The 19,987-nt window shown below is 44.5% G+C and overlaps 1 protein-coding gene and 5 non-coding genes across 6 annotated transcripts; all 6 read left to right on the top strand.

Moving 5' to 3' along the window:
* Positions 1 to 14,132: 14,132 nt before the first annotated feature.
* On the top strand, positions 14,133 to 18,062 carry LOC123402646 (heat shock cognate 70 kDa protein 2). The gene is made up of 2 exons (XM_045096577.1): positions 14,133 to 14,472; positions 16,146 to 18,062. The coding sequence occupies exons 1-2, from the start codon at positions 14,259 to 14,261 to the stop codon at positions 17,873 to 17,875; spliced, it is 1,944 nt and encodes a 647-aa protein (XP_044952512.1). The 5' UTR covers positions 14,133 to 14,258; the 3' UTR covers positions 17,876 to 18,062.
* Positions 15,497 to 15,583, top strand: LOC123406507. Its single transcript, XR_006612196.1, has one exon. It is a non-coding gene; the product is annotated as a small nucleolar RNA Z195/SNORD33/SNORD32 family (small nucleolar RNA).
* On the top strand, positions 15,659 to 15,742 carry LOC123406508. Its single transcript, XR_006612197.1, has one exon. It is a non-coding gene; the product is annotated as a small nucleolar RNA Z196/R39/R59 family (small nucleolar RNA).
* On the top strand, positions 15,790 to 15,929 carry LOC123406658. Its single transcript, XR_006612318.1, has one exon. It is a non-coding gene; the product is annotated as a small nucleolar RNA F1/F2/snoR5a (small nucleolar RNA).
* A 1,186-nt stretch (positions 18,063 to 19,248) lies between the features above and the next one.
* LOC123406497 lies at positions 19,249 to 19,340 on the top strand. The gene has a single exon (XR_006612187.1). It is a non-coding gene; the product is annotated as a small nucleolar RNA SNORD96 family (small nucleolar RNA).
* A 172-nt stretch (positions 19,341 to 19,512) lies between these two features.
* LOC123406496 lies at positions 19,513 to 19,609 on the top strand. The gene has a single exon (XR_006612186.1). It is a non-coding gene; the product is annotated as a small nucleolar RNA SNORD96 family (small nucleolar RNA).
* Positions 19,610 to 19,987: the final 378 nt, after the last annotated feature.

The raw sequence follows: 19,987 nt of genomic DNA, 5'->3' as shown, positions 1-19,987 counted from the left end.
ATAATCATGACCAGAGGTGTAATGAATAACATCAAGGATCTGAACATAAACTCTTCCACCAAGTAATCCAACTAGCATCAACTACAAAGAGTAATCAACACTACTAGCAACCTTACAAGTACCAATCGGAGTTGCGAGACGAAGATTGGTTACAAGAGATGAACTAGGGATTGGAGAGGAGATGGTGCTGATGAAGATGTTGATGAAGATGCCTCCCCTCCGAAGAGAGGAGTGTTGGTGATGACGATGGCGACGATTCCCCCCTCCGGGAGGGAAATTTCCCTGGCAGGATCGTCCTGCCGGAGCTCTAGATTGGATCTGCTCAAGTTCCGCCCCTTGGCGGCGACGAAACCACGAAAAAGCTCCCGTATGATTTTTTCCAGGTCAGGACGCATCATATAGCAAAAGAGGGGGGCTAGTGGGCCAGTGGGCTGCCCACAAGCCTGCCCTGCGCCACTAGGGGTGGTGGTGGCGGCGGGCAAGCTTGTGGGGCCCTAGTGGACCCCCTCCGGTAGTTCTTTCGCCTAGTATTTTTAATATATTCCAGAAAAAATCCACGTAAATTTTCAGGGCATTTGGATATGTGCAGAATAGTGAACTAGGATTTGCTCCTTTTCGAGTCCAGAATTCCAGCTGCCTGAATTCTCCCTCTTCAAATAATCCTTGCAAAATAAGAGAGAAAAGGCATAAATATGATACCACAAGTAATATAATAGCCCAAGAAGCAATAAATATCAACATGAAAACATGATGCAAAATGGACGTATCAACTCCCCCAAGCTTAGACCTCGCTTGTCCTCAAGCGAAAACCAAGTTCCATAAACATGTCCACATGTTTGGGGACGAAGGTGTCGATAAAACATAATACGGACATGAGGGCATCATGATCACACATAGGACAGCAATACATCATAAAGATTGCTTTGGCTATAAGCATGTGGAGAGTTTGCAATGTATTGCATCAAGGAAATGCATTCAAACAAGGAGCAACTATCATAATTGAGTCCTTGAAATCCAAAGTGGGAGTTTCATTACTACCCAAAATTTTGATTTCTTCTACTCCACTCTCCACACCTTTATCATCAAGATAGGTGGACTCCGAATCATTTGGGCGTTTTTCAACCAAAGTGGATTCATATCCAGCCCCTTCATCAATAGGTTTGACAGGCGAAAACAAAGATTCAAGAGGAGTCACACCAAGCACTTTAAGATCTCCGTGATTTGCATCACTAGAACGCACCATTTTAAACCATTCATGCCTAGCGTGAATTTGGGTGGTTCTTTCTTTGCTCTCATTCATGGAGACACGCATAGCTTTTAAAGTTTCATCCAAGTTGACCTTGGGAGGAGCACATCTAACTTTCAAAGCATCAATATCACAAGACATCCTATCAACGCTCTTAGCCAAATCGTCTATTTTGAGTAGTTTTTCCTCTATGGACGCGTTGAAAATCTTTTGAGAGTTGATGAACTCTTTGATATTACTCTCTAAATCAGAGGGTAATTTGTTATGATTTCCATAAGTGATAAGTGTTGTTGTATGAATTGACATAATTGTTAGAGGAGTTACTAGGAAAAGGCCTAGGAACATAGTTTCCTCTAAAAGCATTGTTCTTGCCAAAATTGTTCCTACCAAAAAAATTAATGTCCAAACTAGCGTTGCTACTCTCAATCAAGGAAGATAGTGGTATGTCATTAGGATCTAAAGGGGCATTTCTACTAGCAACCAAATTCATCAAGTCATCCATCTTAGCACTAAGCGAGTTAATTTCTTCTATAGCGTGTAGCTTTTTGCTAGCAGGCGACCTTTCAGTGTGCCACTGAGAGTAGTTGGTCATGATATTGTCTAGGAGTTTTGTAGCGTCTCCTAACATGATTTCCATGAACGTTCCACCTGAGGCGGAGTCCAAGATATTGCGAGAAGCAAAATTCAAACCAGCGTAATAGATTTGTATAATCATCCACAAACTCAAGCCATGAGCGGGACAATTTCTAATCACTAACTTCATCCTCTCCCAAGATTGTGCAACGTGTTCATGATCAAGTTGCTTGAAATTCATGATATTGTTACATAGAGATATAATCTTAGCCGGCGGAAAATACTTGGATATGTAAGCATCTTTGCACTTATCCCAAGAATCGATAAAATAGGCAAAGAAGAAAACCAAGTTTTTGCGCGATCTCGCAACGAGAAAGGAAAAAGCTTCAACTTAATCACGTCATTATCCACATCTCTTTTCTTTTGCATATCGCAAAGCTCAATGAAGGTATTGAGATGGGATGCGACATCTTCACTAGGAAGGCCAGAGAATTTCTCTTTCATAACAAGATTCAGCAAGGCTACGTTGATTTCATACGATTCCGCACTAGTGGCGGGAGCAATCGGATAATAAAATCATTATTATTGGTACTCGAGAAGTCGCAAAGTTTCGTGTTTTCAGCCATGATGACTTCAACAAACCAACAAGAACACAAGCAAGCAAGAAAACTGGCAAAGGAAAACGTCAAAGGGCAAAAGAAAACGGCAAAAAAGGCAAATGAAAACGGCAAATGTGAAGTGGGGGAGAGGAAAACGAGAGGCAACGGGCAAAAAAGGTAAATGCAAGAGATGAGTTTGTGACACCTACTTGGATAGATCTCGCCGTAGTGTTCACTAGTGGCTTCTCTCATGAAAGCAAGTAGACGGTAGGTGAACGAATTACTATCGAGCAATTGATAGAACCACGCAAAGTCGTGACGTTATCTAAGGCAATGATTGTATCTATAGGCATCATGTCCAAAACAAGTAGACCGATACTTTCTGCATCTACTACTATTACTCCACACGTCGACCGCTATCCAGCATGCATCTGGTCTATTAAGTCCAAAAGAACAGAGTAACGCCTTAAGCAAGATGACATGATGTAGATGGACAATCTCAAATCTATGATGAAAGCCCATCTTGTTACCCTTGATGGTAACAACACGATGCGTGCCTTGCTGCCCCTTCTGTCACTGGGAAAGGTCACCACATGGTACGAACCCCAAACCAAGCACTTCTCCCATTGCAAGAATCATAGATATAGTTGGCCAAACAAAACCCAAGGCTCGAAGAGACTTACAAGGATATCAAATCATGCATATAAGAAATCAGCAAAGACTCAAATATAATTCATAGATAATCTGATCACAAATCCATAATTCATCGGATCTCGACAAACACACCGCCAAAGAGGATTACATCGGATAGATCTCCATGAAGATCATGGAGAACTTTATATTGAAGATCCAAGAGAGAGAAGAAGCCATCTAGCTACTAACTACGGACCCGTAGGTCTGAAGTGGACTACTCACAAGTCATTGGAGAGCGCGATGATGTTGATGTAGAAGCCCTCCAACTCCAAAGTCCCCTCCGGCAGGGCACCGGGAAGGGTCTCCAAATGAGATCTCGCGGAAACGGAAGCTTGCGGCGGCGGAAAAGTGTTTTCGTGGATGCCCTCATTTTTTGTGATTTTAGGGAATTTATAGGCCAAAGAGCTAGGGCAGGGGAGCACCACGGAGGCCACAAGCCTGGTTGCCGCGGGCCCCCCTCACCGCAGCAACAAGGCTTGTGGGCTCCGTGTGGGCCCCGTGCCTTGGCCCTCAAGCCTTCCGATCTTCTTCTGTTCTGAAAAAAATTATTTCAGAGATTTTATTCCGTTTGGACTCCGTTCCAAAATAAGATCTGAAAAGAGTCAAAAACACAGAAAAAACAGGAACTCGCACTTGGCACTGAATTAATAAGTTAGTCCCAAAAACGATATAAAAGGTATATAAAACATCCAAAGTTGACAAGATAACAGCGTGAAACCTTAAAAAATTATAGATACGTTTGAGACGTATCACTCGTGCATTGGACTAACCTGAATCTGCACGCAAACAGAAAGGAGAGGACAAAGTAATATGGCTCTTTAACAAATGAACATGTATGAATGCGAGATCCACTAAACATTGTAACCATGGTCTTCTACCTCGACTCAAAGAAAAAGAAAACTATTTACACGGGAAAGCTCCCAACAAGCAAAAGAAGAAAGGAAAATCTTTTTGGGTTTTCTCAAAAGGACACAAAACTAGAAAACAAGAAAATGAAATAAACTAGCATGGATAATACAGTGGCAAAGTGTAAACACCGACTAACAAAGTGAAAGCATAAGCATGAACGTAGAGTTGGTGCAAACACGTACTCCCCCAAGCTTAGGCTTTTGACCTAGCTTGGTCTACTCCCAAGGAGGGAAATAACCAGCTCCGGGATACTCCGGAGCGGACTGTGGATGCCACTGCTGTGTGAGCTCTGCTACTGCAACAAAAGACCTTCCAACGGCGCCAGAAATACGTGCTCACGGGAGACGTCTTGATTCTCCTCAGCAACGGCACCAGGAACCCTTCTGCTACGGCTACGCCTTTAGGTACTTCCTAGGCAAATATGCAAAGGATTTCCCCGCGGCCTTGGAGCCTTGCGTTGGTGTTCCCTCGAAGCGGAAAGGGTGATGTAGCGCAGCGGTGGTAAATATTTCCCTCAGTTTTGAGAACCAAGGTATCGATCCAGTGAAGGAGTATCACAAGTGCCTGCACAAACACAAAAAGCTTGCTCCCAACGCTATGAAGGGGTTGTCAATCCCTTATAGATTGTTCGCCAAGTGAAAACTGAAAGCAACAAAGTAACAGAGCAAAGTAAAAGTGAAAGTGGAAACGATAGGTGTGAATAGACCCGGGGGCCGTAGTGTTTACTAGTGGCTTCTCTCATGAAAGCAAGTAGACGGTAGGTGAATAATTACTGTCGAGCAATTGATAGAACCGCGCAAAGTCGTGACGTCATCTATGGCAATGATTATATCTATAGGCATCGTGTCCAAAACAAGTAGACCGATACTTTCTGCATCTACTACTATTACTCCACACATCGACCGCAATCCAGCATACATCTAGTGTATTAAGTCCAAAGAACAGAGTAACGCCTTAAGCAAGATGACATGATGTAGATGGACAATCTCATATCTACGACAAAGCCCACCTTGTTACCCTTGATGGCAACTACACGATGTGTGCCTTGCTGCCCCTAGTGTCACTGGGAAAGGTCACCACACGGTAAGAACCCAAAACCAAGCACTTCTCCCATTGCAAGAATCATAGATCTAGTTGGCCAAACAAAACCCAAGACTCAAAGAGACTTACAAGGATATCAAATCATGCATAAGAAATCAGCAAAGACTCAAGTATATATCATAGATAATCTGATCACAAATCCGCAATTCATCGGATCTCGACAAACACACCGCCAAAGAGGATTACATCGGATAGATCTCCATGAAGATCATGGAGAACTTTGTATTGAAGATCCAAGAGAGAGAAGAAACCATCTAGGTACTAACTACGGACCCGTAGGTCTGAAGTGAACTACTCACAAGTCATTGGAGGGGCGATGATGTTGATGTAGAAGCCCTCCAACTCCAAAGTCCCCTCCGGCAGGGCACCGGGAAGGGTCTCCAGATGAGATCTCACGGAAACGGAAGCTTGCGGCGGCGGAAAAGTATTTTCGTGGATCTCTTGATTTTTTATGTATTTTAGGGAATATATAGGCGAAGGAGCTAGGTCAGGGGGGCGCCAGGGAGGCCACAAGCCTGATGGCCGCCGCCCCCTAGTGGCGGATAGGGGGCTTGTGGGGCCCCTGTAGCCCTCCTGGCTTGGCCCTCAAGCCCCCTGATCTTCTTCCGTTCGGGAAAAATTTATTTCGGGGATTTTATTTCGTTTGGATTCCGTTCCAAAATCAGATCTGAAAAGAGCCAAAAACACAGAAAAAACAGGAACTGGCACTTGGCACTGAATTAATAAGTTAGTCCCAAAAAAGATATAAAAGGTACATAAAACATCCAAAGATGACAAGATAACAGCATGAAACCATCAAAAATTATATATACGTTTGAGACGTATCAAGCTCCTCTGGCTCCCAGTGATAATCTCGCGTCTGGTACTCGACTGGCGGCTCAGGCAAGGGCACCTGTGGTTGGGCCAAGCCCCAATATGCGTAGATGTCCGAGGGCATAATAGTGTACCTGTCTGCATGAAGATCGAACAAAGAAGGAGCAGGCAAAGTAATAGTCTCTCGAGTACCCTGACTAAATACCAGGTTATAAATCATCCGTCTACTAGCATCTCTATCCAGAAAATCATGGCGAACCATGCTGTCATAATCCAGATATTTCTCAAGAAGAAGCATCTCTTGTTCCTCCCCCGGTCTAACGGGTATCTCAAAGTGTCTCGCAAGACGATTAGCATAGATACCTCCATAGACGACACCTTTGAAACGGTTTTTGTTCAACCGCCGAGCTACTATATCACCTAGGCTATAAGTCTTATTGTTATAAAGGCCTCTGCGCAAAACCGCAAGGTCTGGAGAGCTAAGTGATCCAGCCTTCCCACGGCCAATCAAACATTTTCCCACAAATAATGAGAAGTACCGAAGCACAGGAAAATGTATGCTAGAAATTCTAGCGCGAGACACTCCTCTCTCCTCTCCAACAACAATAGTATTTATGAAAGCCTCCAAGTCCCGTGGACGAGGATCATGAATATCCCCAACATAAGGTAATTTGCACACATTGCAAAAATCATGTAGTGTCATGCGCTAGGGGATATCGTATAACATGAACTCAACCATAGGAGGATTCTTCCTCGGATAAAAGTTGAAGCTTTGAACGAAAATATTGGTGAGAAGGAGGTATTGTGGGCACTTATCTTCAACGAACGCGGTAAGACCTACGTTCTCCACCAAGTAATAAAAGTCTTCATAAAGCCCAGCGGCGCGCAAAAATTCATCACTTGGCCACTCGCACGCTCAAACTTCTGTGACTCGAGGAACCACGTACTTGGGGTAGTTCTTCTCATCCTCCTTGGGGTTACGGCTTGAAGAGCCTCTCAAGAACCTCCTCATCTTTCCCCTTTTCTAACTCTGAAAAATTCTGAAATTTTTAGAGACTTCGAAAGAAAGGTGAGTAAGGATTACCCAGCTCATAGCAACTACTCCTACTAGTGCCTAAAGATCGTATCACGCGCTAAAACTACTTGGGACCAGCTAAAATCAACATTTCAAGCTCAAGAACAGGGTCACCAAGGTAGCAAGAATACGTGAAGGATAAAGCACTAGAGTAGAAACTAATTGGACCAATGGAGGAGTCACTTACCAAGGAGTAATTTCCCCAAAACGGTTCGGAGAATGGTGCTTTGAGCAAGGAGATCGAAAATCACAGCCAAATGAGCAAGAACACGGGTTTGAGCTACGACACGATTTTTTCTGGAGGTAGAAGAAGAGGATGGGAGCTAGAATGAGTGGAGGGGGTCCCTGTGGGCCCCACAAGCTTGCTAGCCGCGACCAGGGGGGAGGCTGCGGCTACAGGGCTTGTGGCCCACTGGTGTGGCCCCCAGGCCAGCTCTCAGTCCCAGTATTTTTCAAAAAAATCCAGAAAAAATCATATTTGATTTTCAGGACCATCGGAGAACTTTTATTTTTGGGGTACTTTTCTCCGGGACGCTAAAACATAAAACAGGAAAAACTAAACTAAATCTATCATTTTCCTTCTAAGCAACAAAAAGTGAAAGCTTAAAACAGAGGTATGTGACTCCTTGATTCATCCATTTCATGGTCATCGAAAGAAATCCGTCAATCGGGTTGATCAAATCCTCATGACAAAACTTTTTCGAATCGCAAAAGGAAACGGAGAATTGTCGAATAGCCACTAAGTAACCTCAATGGGGATATGAATCTCCCCAACAAGCAAATCATACTTCATCTTAACACGAGGAATAGGGCATTCAAAGCTCCCAATAAGAATCGATGAAGTTTTTTCGATAGCATTGATGCAATGTACTTGATATCGTTTCTTCGGAAAGTGCACTGTATGCTCATTACCGTTGACATGGAAGGTGACATTGCCTTTGCTGCAATCTATAATAGCCCTTGCAGTGTTTAAGAACGGTCTTCCAAGAATGATCGTCATGGCATCATCCTCAGGAATATCCAAGATAACAAAGTCCATTAAGATAGTAACGTTAGCAACCAAAACAGGCACATCCTCGCAAATGCCGACAGGGAAAGCAGTTGATTTGTCGGCCATTTGCAGAGAAATTTCAGTGGGTGTCAACTTATCCAGTTCAAGTCTACGATAAAGAGAGAGAGGCATAACACTAGCACCGGCTCCAAGGTCGCATAAGGCAATTCTTACGTAGTTTCCTTTAATGGAGCAAGGTATAGTGGGCACTCCGGGATCACCAAGTTTCTTAGGAGTTCCACCTTCGAAAGTGTAATTGGCAAGCATCGTGGAGATCTCAAGATCTGGTATCTTCCGTTTATTAGTCACAATATCTTTCATGTACTTGGCATATGGAGACATTTTGAGCATATCAATTAACCGCATCTGCAGAAAGATGGGTCTCAACATTTCAATAAAGCGCTCAAAATCCTCATCATCCTTTTTCTTGGATAGCTTAGGAGGAAAGGGCATGGGTCTCTGAACCCATGGCTCCCTTTCTTTACCATGCTTCCTAGCAGTGAAGTCATTCTTATCGTATCTCTTAGGTTGTGGGTTATCAGGATTAACCGTAGGTTCAATCTCCACATCCTCATCATTGCTAGGTTGAGCATTATTATGAACATCGATGTCCATATTGTCACCAGGTTCATGTTCATCACTAGATTGTGTTTCTGCATCATACGTAGGAATATCATTTGGTTCTTCAAGTGTGACAATATTTGGTGAACTGACATGTAGGTTTCTATAATCCTTCTTCTTCTTAGGATGACTGGGTGTATCAGCATTAATTCCTTGAGAATCTTGATCAATTCTCTTAGGATGGCCTTCAGGATACAAAGTTTCCTGAGTCATTTTGTCTCCTCTAGTAATGACTCTGACAGAGTTGTCATTTAATTCATTGAGCAAGTCATTTTGAGCTTTAGGTACTTGTTCTACCTGAGTAGTAATCATAGAGGCATGTTTACTCAGAAGCTTTAGATCATTGACATTTCTGTCTACACAAGCACTTAAATGACTAAGCATACAAGTACTTTGTTCCAATTGTCTGCTAACATAATCATTGAAACTCTCTTGTTTGGCAACAAAGTTGTCAAATTCATCAAAGCATAGGCTAGCATGTTTGTTAAAAGGAATATCACTCTCATTGAATCTACGTAGAGAATTCACCTCTACTATTTGTATCGGGTTATCGAGACCATGGATCTCTTTAATGCCTTTCTCTTGCATAGATTTCTTGGCTTCTTGCATATCTTCGGGACTGAGGAATATAATACCTCTTTTCTTAGGAGTTGGCTTAGGAGGTGGTTCGGGGATAGTCCAAGCATTATCGTTGATCAAGATGTTATTCAGTAGGATCTCAGCTTGTTCTACAGTTCGTTCCCTAAAAACACAACCGACACAACTATCTAGGTGGTCTTTAGAAGCATCGGTAAGTCCGTTATAGAAGATATCAAGTATCTCGTTCTTCTTAAGAGGGTGATCAGGCAAGGCATTCTGTAGCTGGATGAGCCTCCCCCAAGCTTGTGGGAGACTCTCTTCTTTGAGTTGAGCAAAGTTGTATATTTCCTGTAAGGCAGCTTGCTTCTTATGGGCAGGGAAATATTTCTCACAGAAGTAATAGACCATATCCTGGGGACTACTCACACATCCAGTAGTAAGAGAAGTGAACCAGGCTTTAGCATCATCCTTTAGAGAAAAAGGAAACCGCTTAAGGATATAGTAGTAGCGGATCTTCTCCTCACTAGTGAAAAGGGTGGCTATATCGTGTAGTTTGGTAAGATGGGCTACGACCGTCTCAGACTCATAATCGTGGAAAGGATCAGATTCGACTAGAGAGATTATCTCAGGGTTGACAGGGAATTCATAATCCTCATCGGTGATAAAGATAGGTGAAGTGGCAAACTTCGGGTCGTATTTCATCCTAGCTTTCAGAGATTTTTTCCTTCCACTTGAAAAGTAATTTCTCAACGTCATAGTCATCCTTACACGCAAGAAAATCCTCAACTATCTCTCCCTCCATAACATAACCCTCAGGTATATCAGGCAATTCATATCTAGGAGAGATAGATCTAGCAGGAGCAAAAGAAGGTTCTATCTCAATAGTATCGGCAGTTTCAGAAGCATTACGAGCATTGGCAGTAACTCTAGCAATATGGGCATCAAGGAATACCCCTAGTGGTATATTAGGCAAAGTAGTATCTCTAGCGGTATCAAGCATAGCATCACCACGCAAAATAGCATCTCTAGCATCATCAGGAAAAGCAGTGTCAAGCATAGCATCATGGATAGCAGTATCAGGCATATCATCTCTAGCAGTATCATGCACAACATCTCTAGCAGTATCAGACATAGTATCTCTAGCAGTATCAGGCATAGTATCATCAAGCATAGTAGCATCATAAGCATCATCAAGCACATGCGACATATCAAGATTTCTAGCAGGAGGTGGTGTCGCAAACCTACTCATAACTGAAGGTGAATCAAGTGCAGAGCTAGATGGCAATTCCTTACCTCCCCTCGTAGTTGAGGGCAAGACTTTGGTTCTTGGATCTTTCAGATTCTTCATATTGATCAGCAGATATAAATTCCAAGTGACTTAGAGAATATAGCTATTCCCTCACCGGCAACGGCGCCAGAAAAGAGCTGCTAGCAGTCCCCGGCAATGACACCAGAAAAGAACTGCTTCCAGTTGCTCAACAATTAGCAATTGTCTTGCAATGGCCCACCAACGTGTGGGATCGCGGTAGTTTTCGAGGATAGAGTATTCAACCCAAATTTGTTGGTTCGACACGATGGGAGTGAAAGGATATTCTCCAGTATTAGCAGTTGAGTCGTCGGTTCAACCATACCTGAAAGATTAGTATCTGCAAGCAGGATATAAGCAACAAAGGTAGTATGATAGCAACGGTGCCAGAATCGATCTGTTGACAAGGCAGATTATTTCCAACTGAAGTATCAATGGCGCCAGAAAAGTATTGTAGCAGGTAGTAGCAGTGTAACGAGTAACAGCAGTGGCAAGGAACAACAGTAGTGACAGCAGTAGCAAGTAGCAACAGTAGCAAGTAACATCAACAGCAAGTAACAGTAGTAGCAACAGTAGTGGCAGCAGCAGCAGGACAAAGCAAGTAACAGTAGCAACAAGTAACAGTAGGAGCAACAGTAGAGCAAAGCAAGCAACGGTAATAGTGGGACAAACTCGTAGGCAATGGATCAGTGATTTGTTGGATGACATTCATCATGCAACATTTATAACACGGAGAGATATGTGGCTAGCTCCAGTTCGTCAATGTGATGTAGGCATGCATTATGTGTGTAGTCATACGTGCTTAGGGAAACGAACTTGCATGACATCTATTGTCCATCCCTCCTGTGGCAGCGGGGTCCAAATGGATACTACGGGATATTAAGGTTCTCCTTTTAATAAAGAACGGGACAAACGCATTAGCACTTGGTGAACACATGAACTCCTCAAACTATGGTTATCACCGGGAGTGGTTCCGGTTATTGTCACTCCGGGGTTGCCGGATCATAACACATAGTAGGTAACTACAACTTGCAAGATCGGATCTAAAACAAACATATATTGGTGACAACATAATAATTTCATATCTGAAATCATGGCACTCGGGCCCTAGTGACAAGCATTAAGCATGGCAAAGTAGTAGCAACATCAATCTCAGAACATAGTGGATACTAGGGATCAATCCCCGTCAAAACTAACTCGATTACATGATAAATCTCATCCTACTCATCACCGTCCAGCGAGCCTACGAATAGATTACTCACGAACGATGAAGAGCTTCATGAAATTGGAGAGGGAAGAAGGTTGATGATGATGATGGCGACGATCTCCTTGATCCGGAGCCCAAAACGGACTCCAGATCTGCCCTCCAGGGTAAGAACGGGATGTGGCGGCGCCTCTCGATCGTGAAACGCGATGAAATCTTCTCTCTTGATTTTTTCCGGGACGAAAGGGAATAAATAGCGCTGGAATTGGGGGCGACAGAGCCACGTGGGCCCCACAAGCTTGGTAGCCGCGGCCAGGGGGGAGGCTGCGGCTACAGGGCTTGTGGCCCACTGGCCCGTCCCCTCCGGTGGATCTTTGCGCAGGTATTTTTCATATTTTCCAGAAATATTCTCCGTAATTTTTCAGGACGTTCCGAGAACTTTCATTTCTGCACAAAAACAACACCATGGCAATTCTGCTGAAAACAACGTCAGTCCGGGTTAGTTCCATTCAAAACATACAAATTAGAGTCCAAAACAAGGGCAAAAGAGTTTGGAAAAGTAGATACGATGGAGACGTATCAGGCGGCGGAGGCCTGGCTGCACGTCGCGCACGCCGCGCCGACGATGGTCCTCGTGCTCGAGCGCGAACCAAACCTCCTAGTCAGGAGAGTCGCCTGCGTAGATAGGGTTGTGTCGCTGCTCCGACGTGAGTTGCCGCTGCCGGCAACTAACCTCCTCCATGCGAGCCTGCGCCAACCCCCGCATGGCCGACACTTGGATCCTCTCTGGATCCAGATGCTAGTGGTGCGGGAGGGTCACGTTCGGGTACGATATCGGAATGTGGTGCTCCTTGGTGCACTGGGACGCTGACTCGCTCTCAATTACGACACCCTATAGTTGGAACCGTCTCTCCTAACCGGTGATTCGGTGTGTCCATTTTAATGAAGGAAAATGTTTAGTTTAAGCTGGCTGATTTTCATCTCACGTAAACCGCCTCCTTTTTCTGACACGTGTCCCACGTGAGCCTCACCACTTTGCATGCCTTATCACAGGTCTTGCCGTTCCCCACTTCAAAAATCTTATCCCTTCTTCTCTGGAGTCTTCTTCCTCCTTTCTTCACATCGTCTCATCCTCACCTCTTCCACTGAGGTAGCAGGACGAGCTGTGTGAATGGAGGGCGCCGGGGGAGATTCCCAGCCATACGCCGGCGAGCGGCAAGTGGTAAGGAGCGCTCGCCGCGGGCACTACAAGGCAGTGGCTCGCGTGCTGCTAGCCGTACGAGCTGCTCCACGGGGCCGACCACGGCGGATGACCGCTACATCCCAGCTTCGGCGGAGTCGACAGCCACTGCATCGTAGCTCCGGCGTCCGCAAGCCACTGCTGCGATGGAACTTTGCAAGGGAAGTCTAGTGATACAATGAAGTTTCTTCGAGGGATGGCCGGTGCTGCGATGGAGCTTTGTCGGGGCCTTTCATTGCTGCATTGGAGCTTCGTCGGAGGACCGCCGGTGTTGCGATGAGGTTCGTCGAGACCATCAAGTGCTGCAGTGGAGTATCATCGCCGTTGTTGAAGCTCCGCCGAAGCTATAATGAAGCGCCGTCGGAGTTGCAAAGGAGCGCCACTGGGTGCCGTCGATGTTGCACGGTGCGCCATATAGCTATTGCATGGTGCTGCGCCATAGGAGGCTGGAAGCTTCCTGATCATACGGTTGCAGAGCATCTGAACGGACGGCTTAAAACCGGATTAAATCATCCGACTGATCCGTAGCACTCGCCTTTAATGAATTGCCCTAATAAGGCCCTGTTTGGAACCATAATAGATTATGATAATCTGGATTATGAACATAGATTATATAATCTGGTTTATAAAAATAATCCAGGTGGGCATGTTTGGAGGCCAGATTATATAAAATGTAAATCAACTTTTAAATTGTACAATGACATGTTTGCTCTCTGCTTACAAGAAAAAATAGGAAAGTGGCGGTGGCACTGCGTAATTCTCTTAAAGTTTACAAGGATAACACGTCATTTGTAATCCATAATCTCATTTTAGCTGGGATAGAGTAGATTATGAGATTATAATAATCTGGTCATCTAGTTTATAAAATCTACAATATAAACTGTCCTGTTTGAAAATACAATAAATTATAAAAACCAGATTATATAATCTGGATGGTTCCAAACAGGGCCTAAGTAAGAAAATAATAAACATCCCAAACCAAAAGGGCATCCGCCCGGTGCGCCATCATCCGCAGGATCAGATCTGGACGCCTCAACGATCCCGACCCGCAGCCCAGGAACCTTCTAGAGCTTCACGAGCCCTCTTCCGCCGCACCATAAAATCCCCGGTTCCCCCTCCAAAATTCCCCCCTCTTCAAACCCTAGTCCTCTTCCCCACCCCGCTCCTCAGCCCGCCGCCGCTCCGCCCTCCACCGGAAGAAAAACCCTAGCCAGATAGCTTCGAGCTTCCCCGGAGCGCGCGAGAGAGATGGCGGCGAAGGGCGACGGGCCGGCCATCGGCATCGACCTCGGCACGACCTACTCGTGCGTCGGCGTGTGGCAGCACGACAGGGTCGAGATCATCGCCAATGACCAGGGCAACCGCACCACGCCGTCGTACGTCGCCTTCACCGACTCGGAGCGCCTCATCGGCGACGCCGCCAAGAACCAGGTGGCGATGAACCCCATCAACACGGTCTTCGGTGAGCGCCCACCTCATTGCTTCTGCATTCCTCGCACGCTCAGATCTGTTCTAGTGTGTTTGATATATCATTGGTCCTGGCCGCTTAGATCCGTGCTCGTAGCCGTAGAGATTTTTGTGCTGGCATCGGTTAGTTACTAGAGGTGGCTGCTGTCCTGTCAGCTGGTTGGTATTGAGGTGTCAGATCTGTCGGTATTAGTATATATGACTGTCTGCAGTTGGATCTTGTTAATTGTTTGGTCCCACTTGGATCCATTTGTTTATAGTTGATCTGGACTATGAGTTGTTTAACACTTCATTGACATGTGACTCAGTTGGTACATGTTAGATCTATATTATTAATGTTGTTATAGAGCTTGATTGCTTTGTCTTGCCAAGCGCAATTGGTTTAGCATGAATCTACATTGTTCATGCTGTTTTGTCCCTTGCTGTTTCGAGTTATGCCTTACGTCCTCTTAGTTCATAGTAGTTGCGGTACATTTTAACACAATGTAGTATTGAATTAATTATTATGTTGGGAAGTACTACTAGGGGACTGTGGATTGCAACTATTGTTTATGAGATCCCAATTAGTTGTTGATATGCTTGTTGTTCACTGTGCAGTGCACACTCCATTGATTATCATTCTTCTAAACTGCATGTTGCTCTCTGCCAATTTGTGTGGCATCATCTTTTGAATTAGGTTCTGTTGGCGTTCCTATTTTATTTTGGAGCTAGCAGATTGATGATGAAATAATATCCAAGCGCTTCTCTGCTGAATTTATGATGGATGGCTTTGGGCCTACAAGCTTGCTACCAAGTTTTGTGAAGCGGAATTGGGGCGAATTCCTTTGATTTGCTCCTTTTTTGCCCCTTTAATTGTAGATGTGACAAAATTGGGCAGCAAGCTAAATGTGCGCATAGCTTTCATGGTTTTCAATCTGAACAATCTGCGGCTCAATCTTCCATTTTTTTTGGTACTTGTTGGATGGTTCATAGCAGATTATCCTTGTTGTCTGGTGTTTGTTTGTCATATATGACTTGGTTGGAGAAGTGATGATATCATAACCATACCACATTTCTGCATTCACTGTGATGATCAATTTACAACATGCACTACCATCTGATCTCCAATTGCTTTTTGTATAGTTGATTTGTTTCATGTGATCACAATTTTTGAATTCAGTGATGAACCTGTTTTGTTGCCTTGCAATCTGTGATGCAAACAATCCCATTTGCTGAATCACTGTGATTATTATAAACAAGATCACCATCTTTCGGCTGTTATTGCATGCCAGTTTTTTTTTTTTTTGCTTTGTTTAATGCATTGTCCATTACTAAATGCCATTTGGTATCTGACACCTGGTCAATTTTTGTGATTCTGTGTCTCAAAACATGGCAGAAAATGAGGGGGAATGGAACTTTGCGACACTGGCTGCTCGTAATGAGCTTCTAGTTACTATATACCCATTTACATAACTTTGCTTATGATGGATTATTATTGGATAGGGTCCTCTTAATACATCTGCTTTTATTTTAGCCTAAATATGTGTGGCATGTTTTCTCCCTTAATCATTTGTTGTCTGCTTTGCCTCAGTTTAAGTAAGTAGTATGAGATTGAGCTATTCATGTAATGGTTGTTGTTAACTTTTTTGTTTGGTGTTTATGCAATTTCTGACACTAACTTTTGTGCAGATGCCAAGCGTCTCATTGGCCGGAGATTCACCGATTCTACTGTCCAGAGTGATATTAAGCTGTGGCCATTCAAGGTTGTTGCTGGACCTGGTGACAAACCCATGATCAATGTCCAGTACAAGGGTGAGGAGAAGCAGTTTGCAGCTGAGGAGATCTCTTCTATGGTCCTCATTAAGATGCGTGAGATTGCAGAAGCTTTCCTTGGCACCACTGTGAAGAATGCTGTTGTCACTGTACCTGCATACTTCAATGATTCTCAGAGGCAGGCTACCAAGGATGCTGGTGTCATTGCTGGCATCAATGTCCTCCGTATCATCAACGAGCCAACAGCTGCTGCCATTGCTTATGGTCTTGACAAGAAGGCTTCCAGTGTTGGTGAGAAGAATGTCCTCATCTTTGACCTTGGAGGTGGTACCTTTGATGTGTCTCTTCTCACCATTGAGGAGGGTATCTTTGAGGTCAAGGCCACAGCTGGTGACACTCATCTTGGTGGTGAGGACTTTGACAACAGGATGGTCAACCACTTTGTCCAGGAGTTTAAGAGGAAGAACAAGAAGGACATCAGTGGCAACCCAAGAGCTCTTCGGAGGCTGAGGACATCCTGTGAGAGGGCAAAAAGAACTCTCTCCTCCACTGCCCAGACCACCATCGAGATTGACTCGCTGTTTGAGGGCATAGACTTCTACTCCACCATCACCCGTGCCAGGTTTGAGGAGATGAACATGGATCTCTTCAGGAAGTGTATGGAGCCTGTGGAGAAGTGTCTGAGGGATGCAAAGATGGACAAGAGCACCGTGCATGATGTTGTCCTTGTTGGAGGTTCCACTAGGATTCCTAGAGTGCAGCAGCTTCTGCAGGACTTCTTCAACGGCAAGGAGCTCTGCAAGAGCATCAACCCTGATGAGGCTGTTGCCTACGGAGCTGCTGTCCAGGCTGCCATCTTGAGCGGAGAGGGCAACGAGAAGGTCCAGGACCTGCTGCTGTTGGATGTCACTCCTCTTTCCCTTGGTCTGGAGACAGCCGGGGGTGTGATGACGGTCTTGATCCCAAGGAACACCACCATCCCCACCAAGAAGGAGCAGGTCTTCTCCACCTACTCGGACAACCAGCCTGGTGTGCTCATCCAGGTGTACGAGGGTGAGAGGACCAGGACCCGTGACAACAACCTCCTAGGCAAGTTCGAGCTGTCCGGCATCCCTCCTGCACCGAGGGGAGTTCCCCAGATCACGGTCTGCTTTGACATTGATGCCAATGGCATCCTGAACGTGTCTGCTGAGGACAAGACCACCGGGCAGAAGAACAAGATCACCATCACCAATGACAAGGGCAGGCTGAGCAAGGAGGAGATTGAGAAGATGGTCCAGGAGGCTGAGAAGTACAAATCTGAGGACGAGGAGCACAAGAAGAAGGTGGAGTCCAAGAACGCCCTGGAGAACTACTCTTACAACATGCGCAACACAATCAAGGATGAGAAGATCGCCTCCAAGCTGCCGGCCGACGACAAGAAGAAGATCGAGGAGGCCATCGATGCTGCCATTCAGTGGCTGGACGCGAACCAGCTTGCTGAGGCGGACGAGTTTGAGGACAAGATGAAGGAGCTGGAGGCCCTGTGCAACCCCATCATTGCTAAGATGTACCAGGGTGCTGGTGCCGACATGGAGGGCGGCATGGACGACGACACCCCGGCTGCTTCTGGCGGCGCTGGCCCCAAGATTGAGGAGGTTGACTAAACAAGTCGATTCTGTTGCAGAGGCAGGCAAAGCCTGCTGCTTAGTTATTATGTCGTGTCCTATCGTTATCTGAGACTTGGTTGTGGTGGTTATTGTTTTGTCTTGAGTGGTCGGGGTTATGCCGTGCGAGTAAACGTTCGTGGAACATCAGTGTTGTCACGTCTAAGTAATATATTATTCTAAATCATCTGGAGCTTTTGGGCACTACCATTTTCTCTATGCGTGGAAGAGTGAGTGTTAATCATTCGTTTTCTTCTACTTCTCTTTTTGGGTTTATAGGGCTTATTTCCAAACTTTCAGATTTCCATAATATTAGGCTCATTTTGAGTGCTTTGAGTCCCACACCATATTCGGAAGTGATCTGTTTACTTTGTTCTGTCCTGATGCCAGTGCCGACTTGGTAATTTTATGACTACTTTTTTTTGTTTGTTTTCTTGAAACATTTGCAGTTAGCCTTAGATGTCCGGTTCTTGTTATTTCTCCTGGTCGATGTTGTGTTTCTGAATGAGTTTCAGCACTTTAAATATACTCCAGTATGTTAGTTATGCTGCTGCATTGCAAATGATGATAAAATCAAGGAACGTTTCTTAAAACATATGCAGTTGCGCCCAAGAGCATATACCTCAGATCCTTCCTTGGATGTCTGATGCAATGCTGGACATACATTTCCTTTTGTTGTATTTGGTTTTAATTCAATGCATGCCCCGGGTGATGACTAATTTAAGGCTTGTTTATCAAAACATTCGCAGTTGCCGCATGTGAGCTTTCGCCCTGCCAGGCTTGATCCTTGTGCGCATATGTGTTGCTTGTGCTTTGCTCCCGGGATGATTCATGATTAGGTGGTTGCCTGTCGCCTACGTAGCTTTGTGATTTGTGTGGAGGCATGCACCGCACAGGCACTGACTGAGGATAGCTAGATTAGGGAGATCGACTGAGAGGGTTAGTTTAAAGAAAGAAAAGTAATAAAGGGAGAAAAGAGCCTCCCTTGTCATGCATGGATGTCTATATGAGGAGCTCACTGTTTAGTGTCTTCCCTCTTCTGTCTTTCGTTGTTTATTGTCTGCCTTTTCTTTTTGTTCTTGAAGCTCTTGTTACTACTCCCTCTGTCCGGAAATACTTGTCCAAGGAATTGATGTATCTAAATGTTTTTTAGTTCTAATATATTTTTTTATTTACTTTTGCGTCAAGTAATTTCGGACGGAGCGAGTATGTTTTTCCTCCATATTGTTTAGTTACTTGGTTGGACAATGATGAAACACGCGAACAAAACACACATCTTTCAAGACTGATTGGTGTGCTTCGTGTGCCATGCTGCCAAATCTACAATTCTGTAGCAACCTGGATGTTTGTGTATCTATATCTCTGTTTATGTTTTTCCGGTGATGAAAAACCTAATAATCATACCATCTTTGGGAACTGATTGGTCGCTGTGCGCCCATGCTGTCATTCTGCAATTCTAAGGCCAAATTAAACATTGAACAGCTTTTGATTGTCATTTTTGCATCCTCTTTTCTTAAGTGTGTAATTTTTGCGAATACCTTCAAACTTCTTTAGATATCTCGTCCGCTCTTGTTTTTGTTCTTGATTCTGTTGTTTACTATCTATATTTTCTTGTATGCATTGTTTTGAATTTGGATGGACAGTGATGAAAATCACGAACAAAACACACCACCTTTCGGGACTGATTGGTGCGCTCTGTGTGCCATGTTGTGAAAGTCTGCAATTCAGATGTCCACCTACCAGATTTCCTCCAAAATAGAACTTTTGTGTTTCTGATTTGATCTATGTTAAAATTTTATTGGTCGAATTTTGTGACAAAATTTCCACCTGGGCATGGATATTCCAAATGGGCCACACTTTATGTGAATCTTGAGTCTCTTACTGATTTTGTGTTTCTGATTTGATCTATGTTAAAATTTTATTGGTCGAATTTTATTTCAAAATTTCCACCGGGGCATGAATATTCCAAATGGGCCACACTTTATGTGAATCTTGAGTCTCTTACTGATTGTGAGGTGCAGCGAATGAATAACATTCTCCGAAATTGCTTGATGGTTCTTAAGTCGTTGTTTCCTCTACAGCTCAGTTCGGTGAGTCCAGTGATGGCACATC

The sequence above is a fragment of the Hordeum vulgare genome, chromosome 6H (assembly GCF_904849725.1).
Source record: "Hordeum vulgare subsp. vulgare chromosome 6H, MorexV3_pseudomolecules_assembly, whole genome shotgun sequence".
NCBI classification, from domain to species: Eukaryota; Viridiplantae; Streptophyta; class Magnoliopsida; order Poales; family Poaceae; genus Hordeum; species Hordeum vulgare.
Note: the sequence above shows the minus strand (reverse complement) of the source record. Positions and strands in the feature narration are given on the sequence as shown.

What these genes read in the sequence shown, in the direction of transcription:
- LOC123402646 (XM_045096577.1), top strand. Translation starts at nt 14,259, where the DNA reads ATGGCGGCGAAGGGCGACGGGCCGGCCATCGGCATCGACCTCGGCACG. An exon ending in CCCCATCAACACGGTCTTCG is followed by an intron (nt 14,473 to 16,145) that starts GTGAGCGCCCAC and finishes ACTTTTGTGCAG; the next exon opens with ATGCCAAGCGTCTCATTGGC.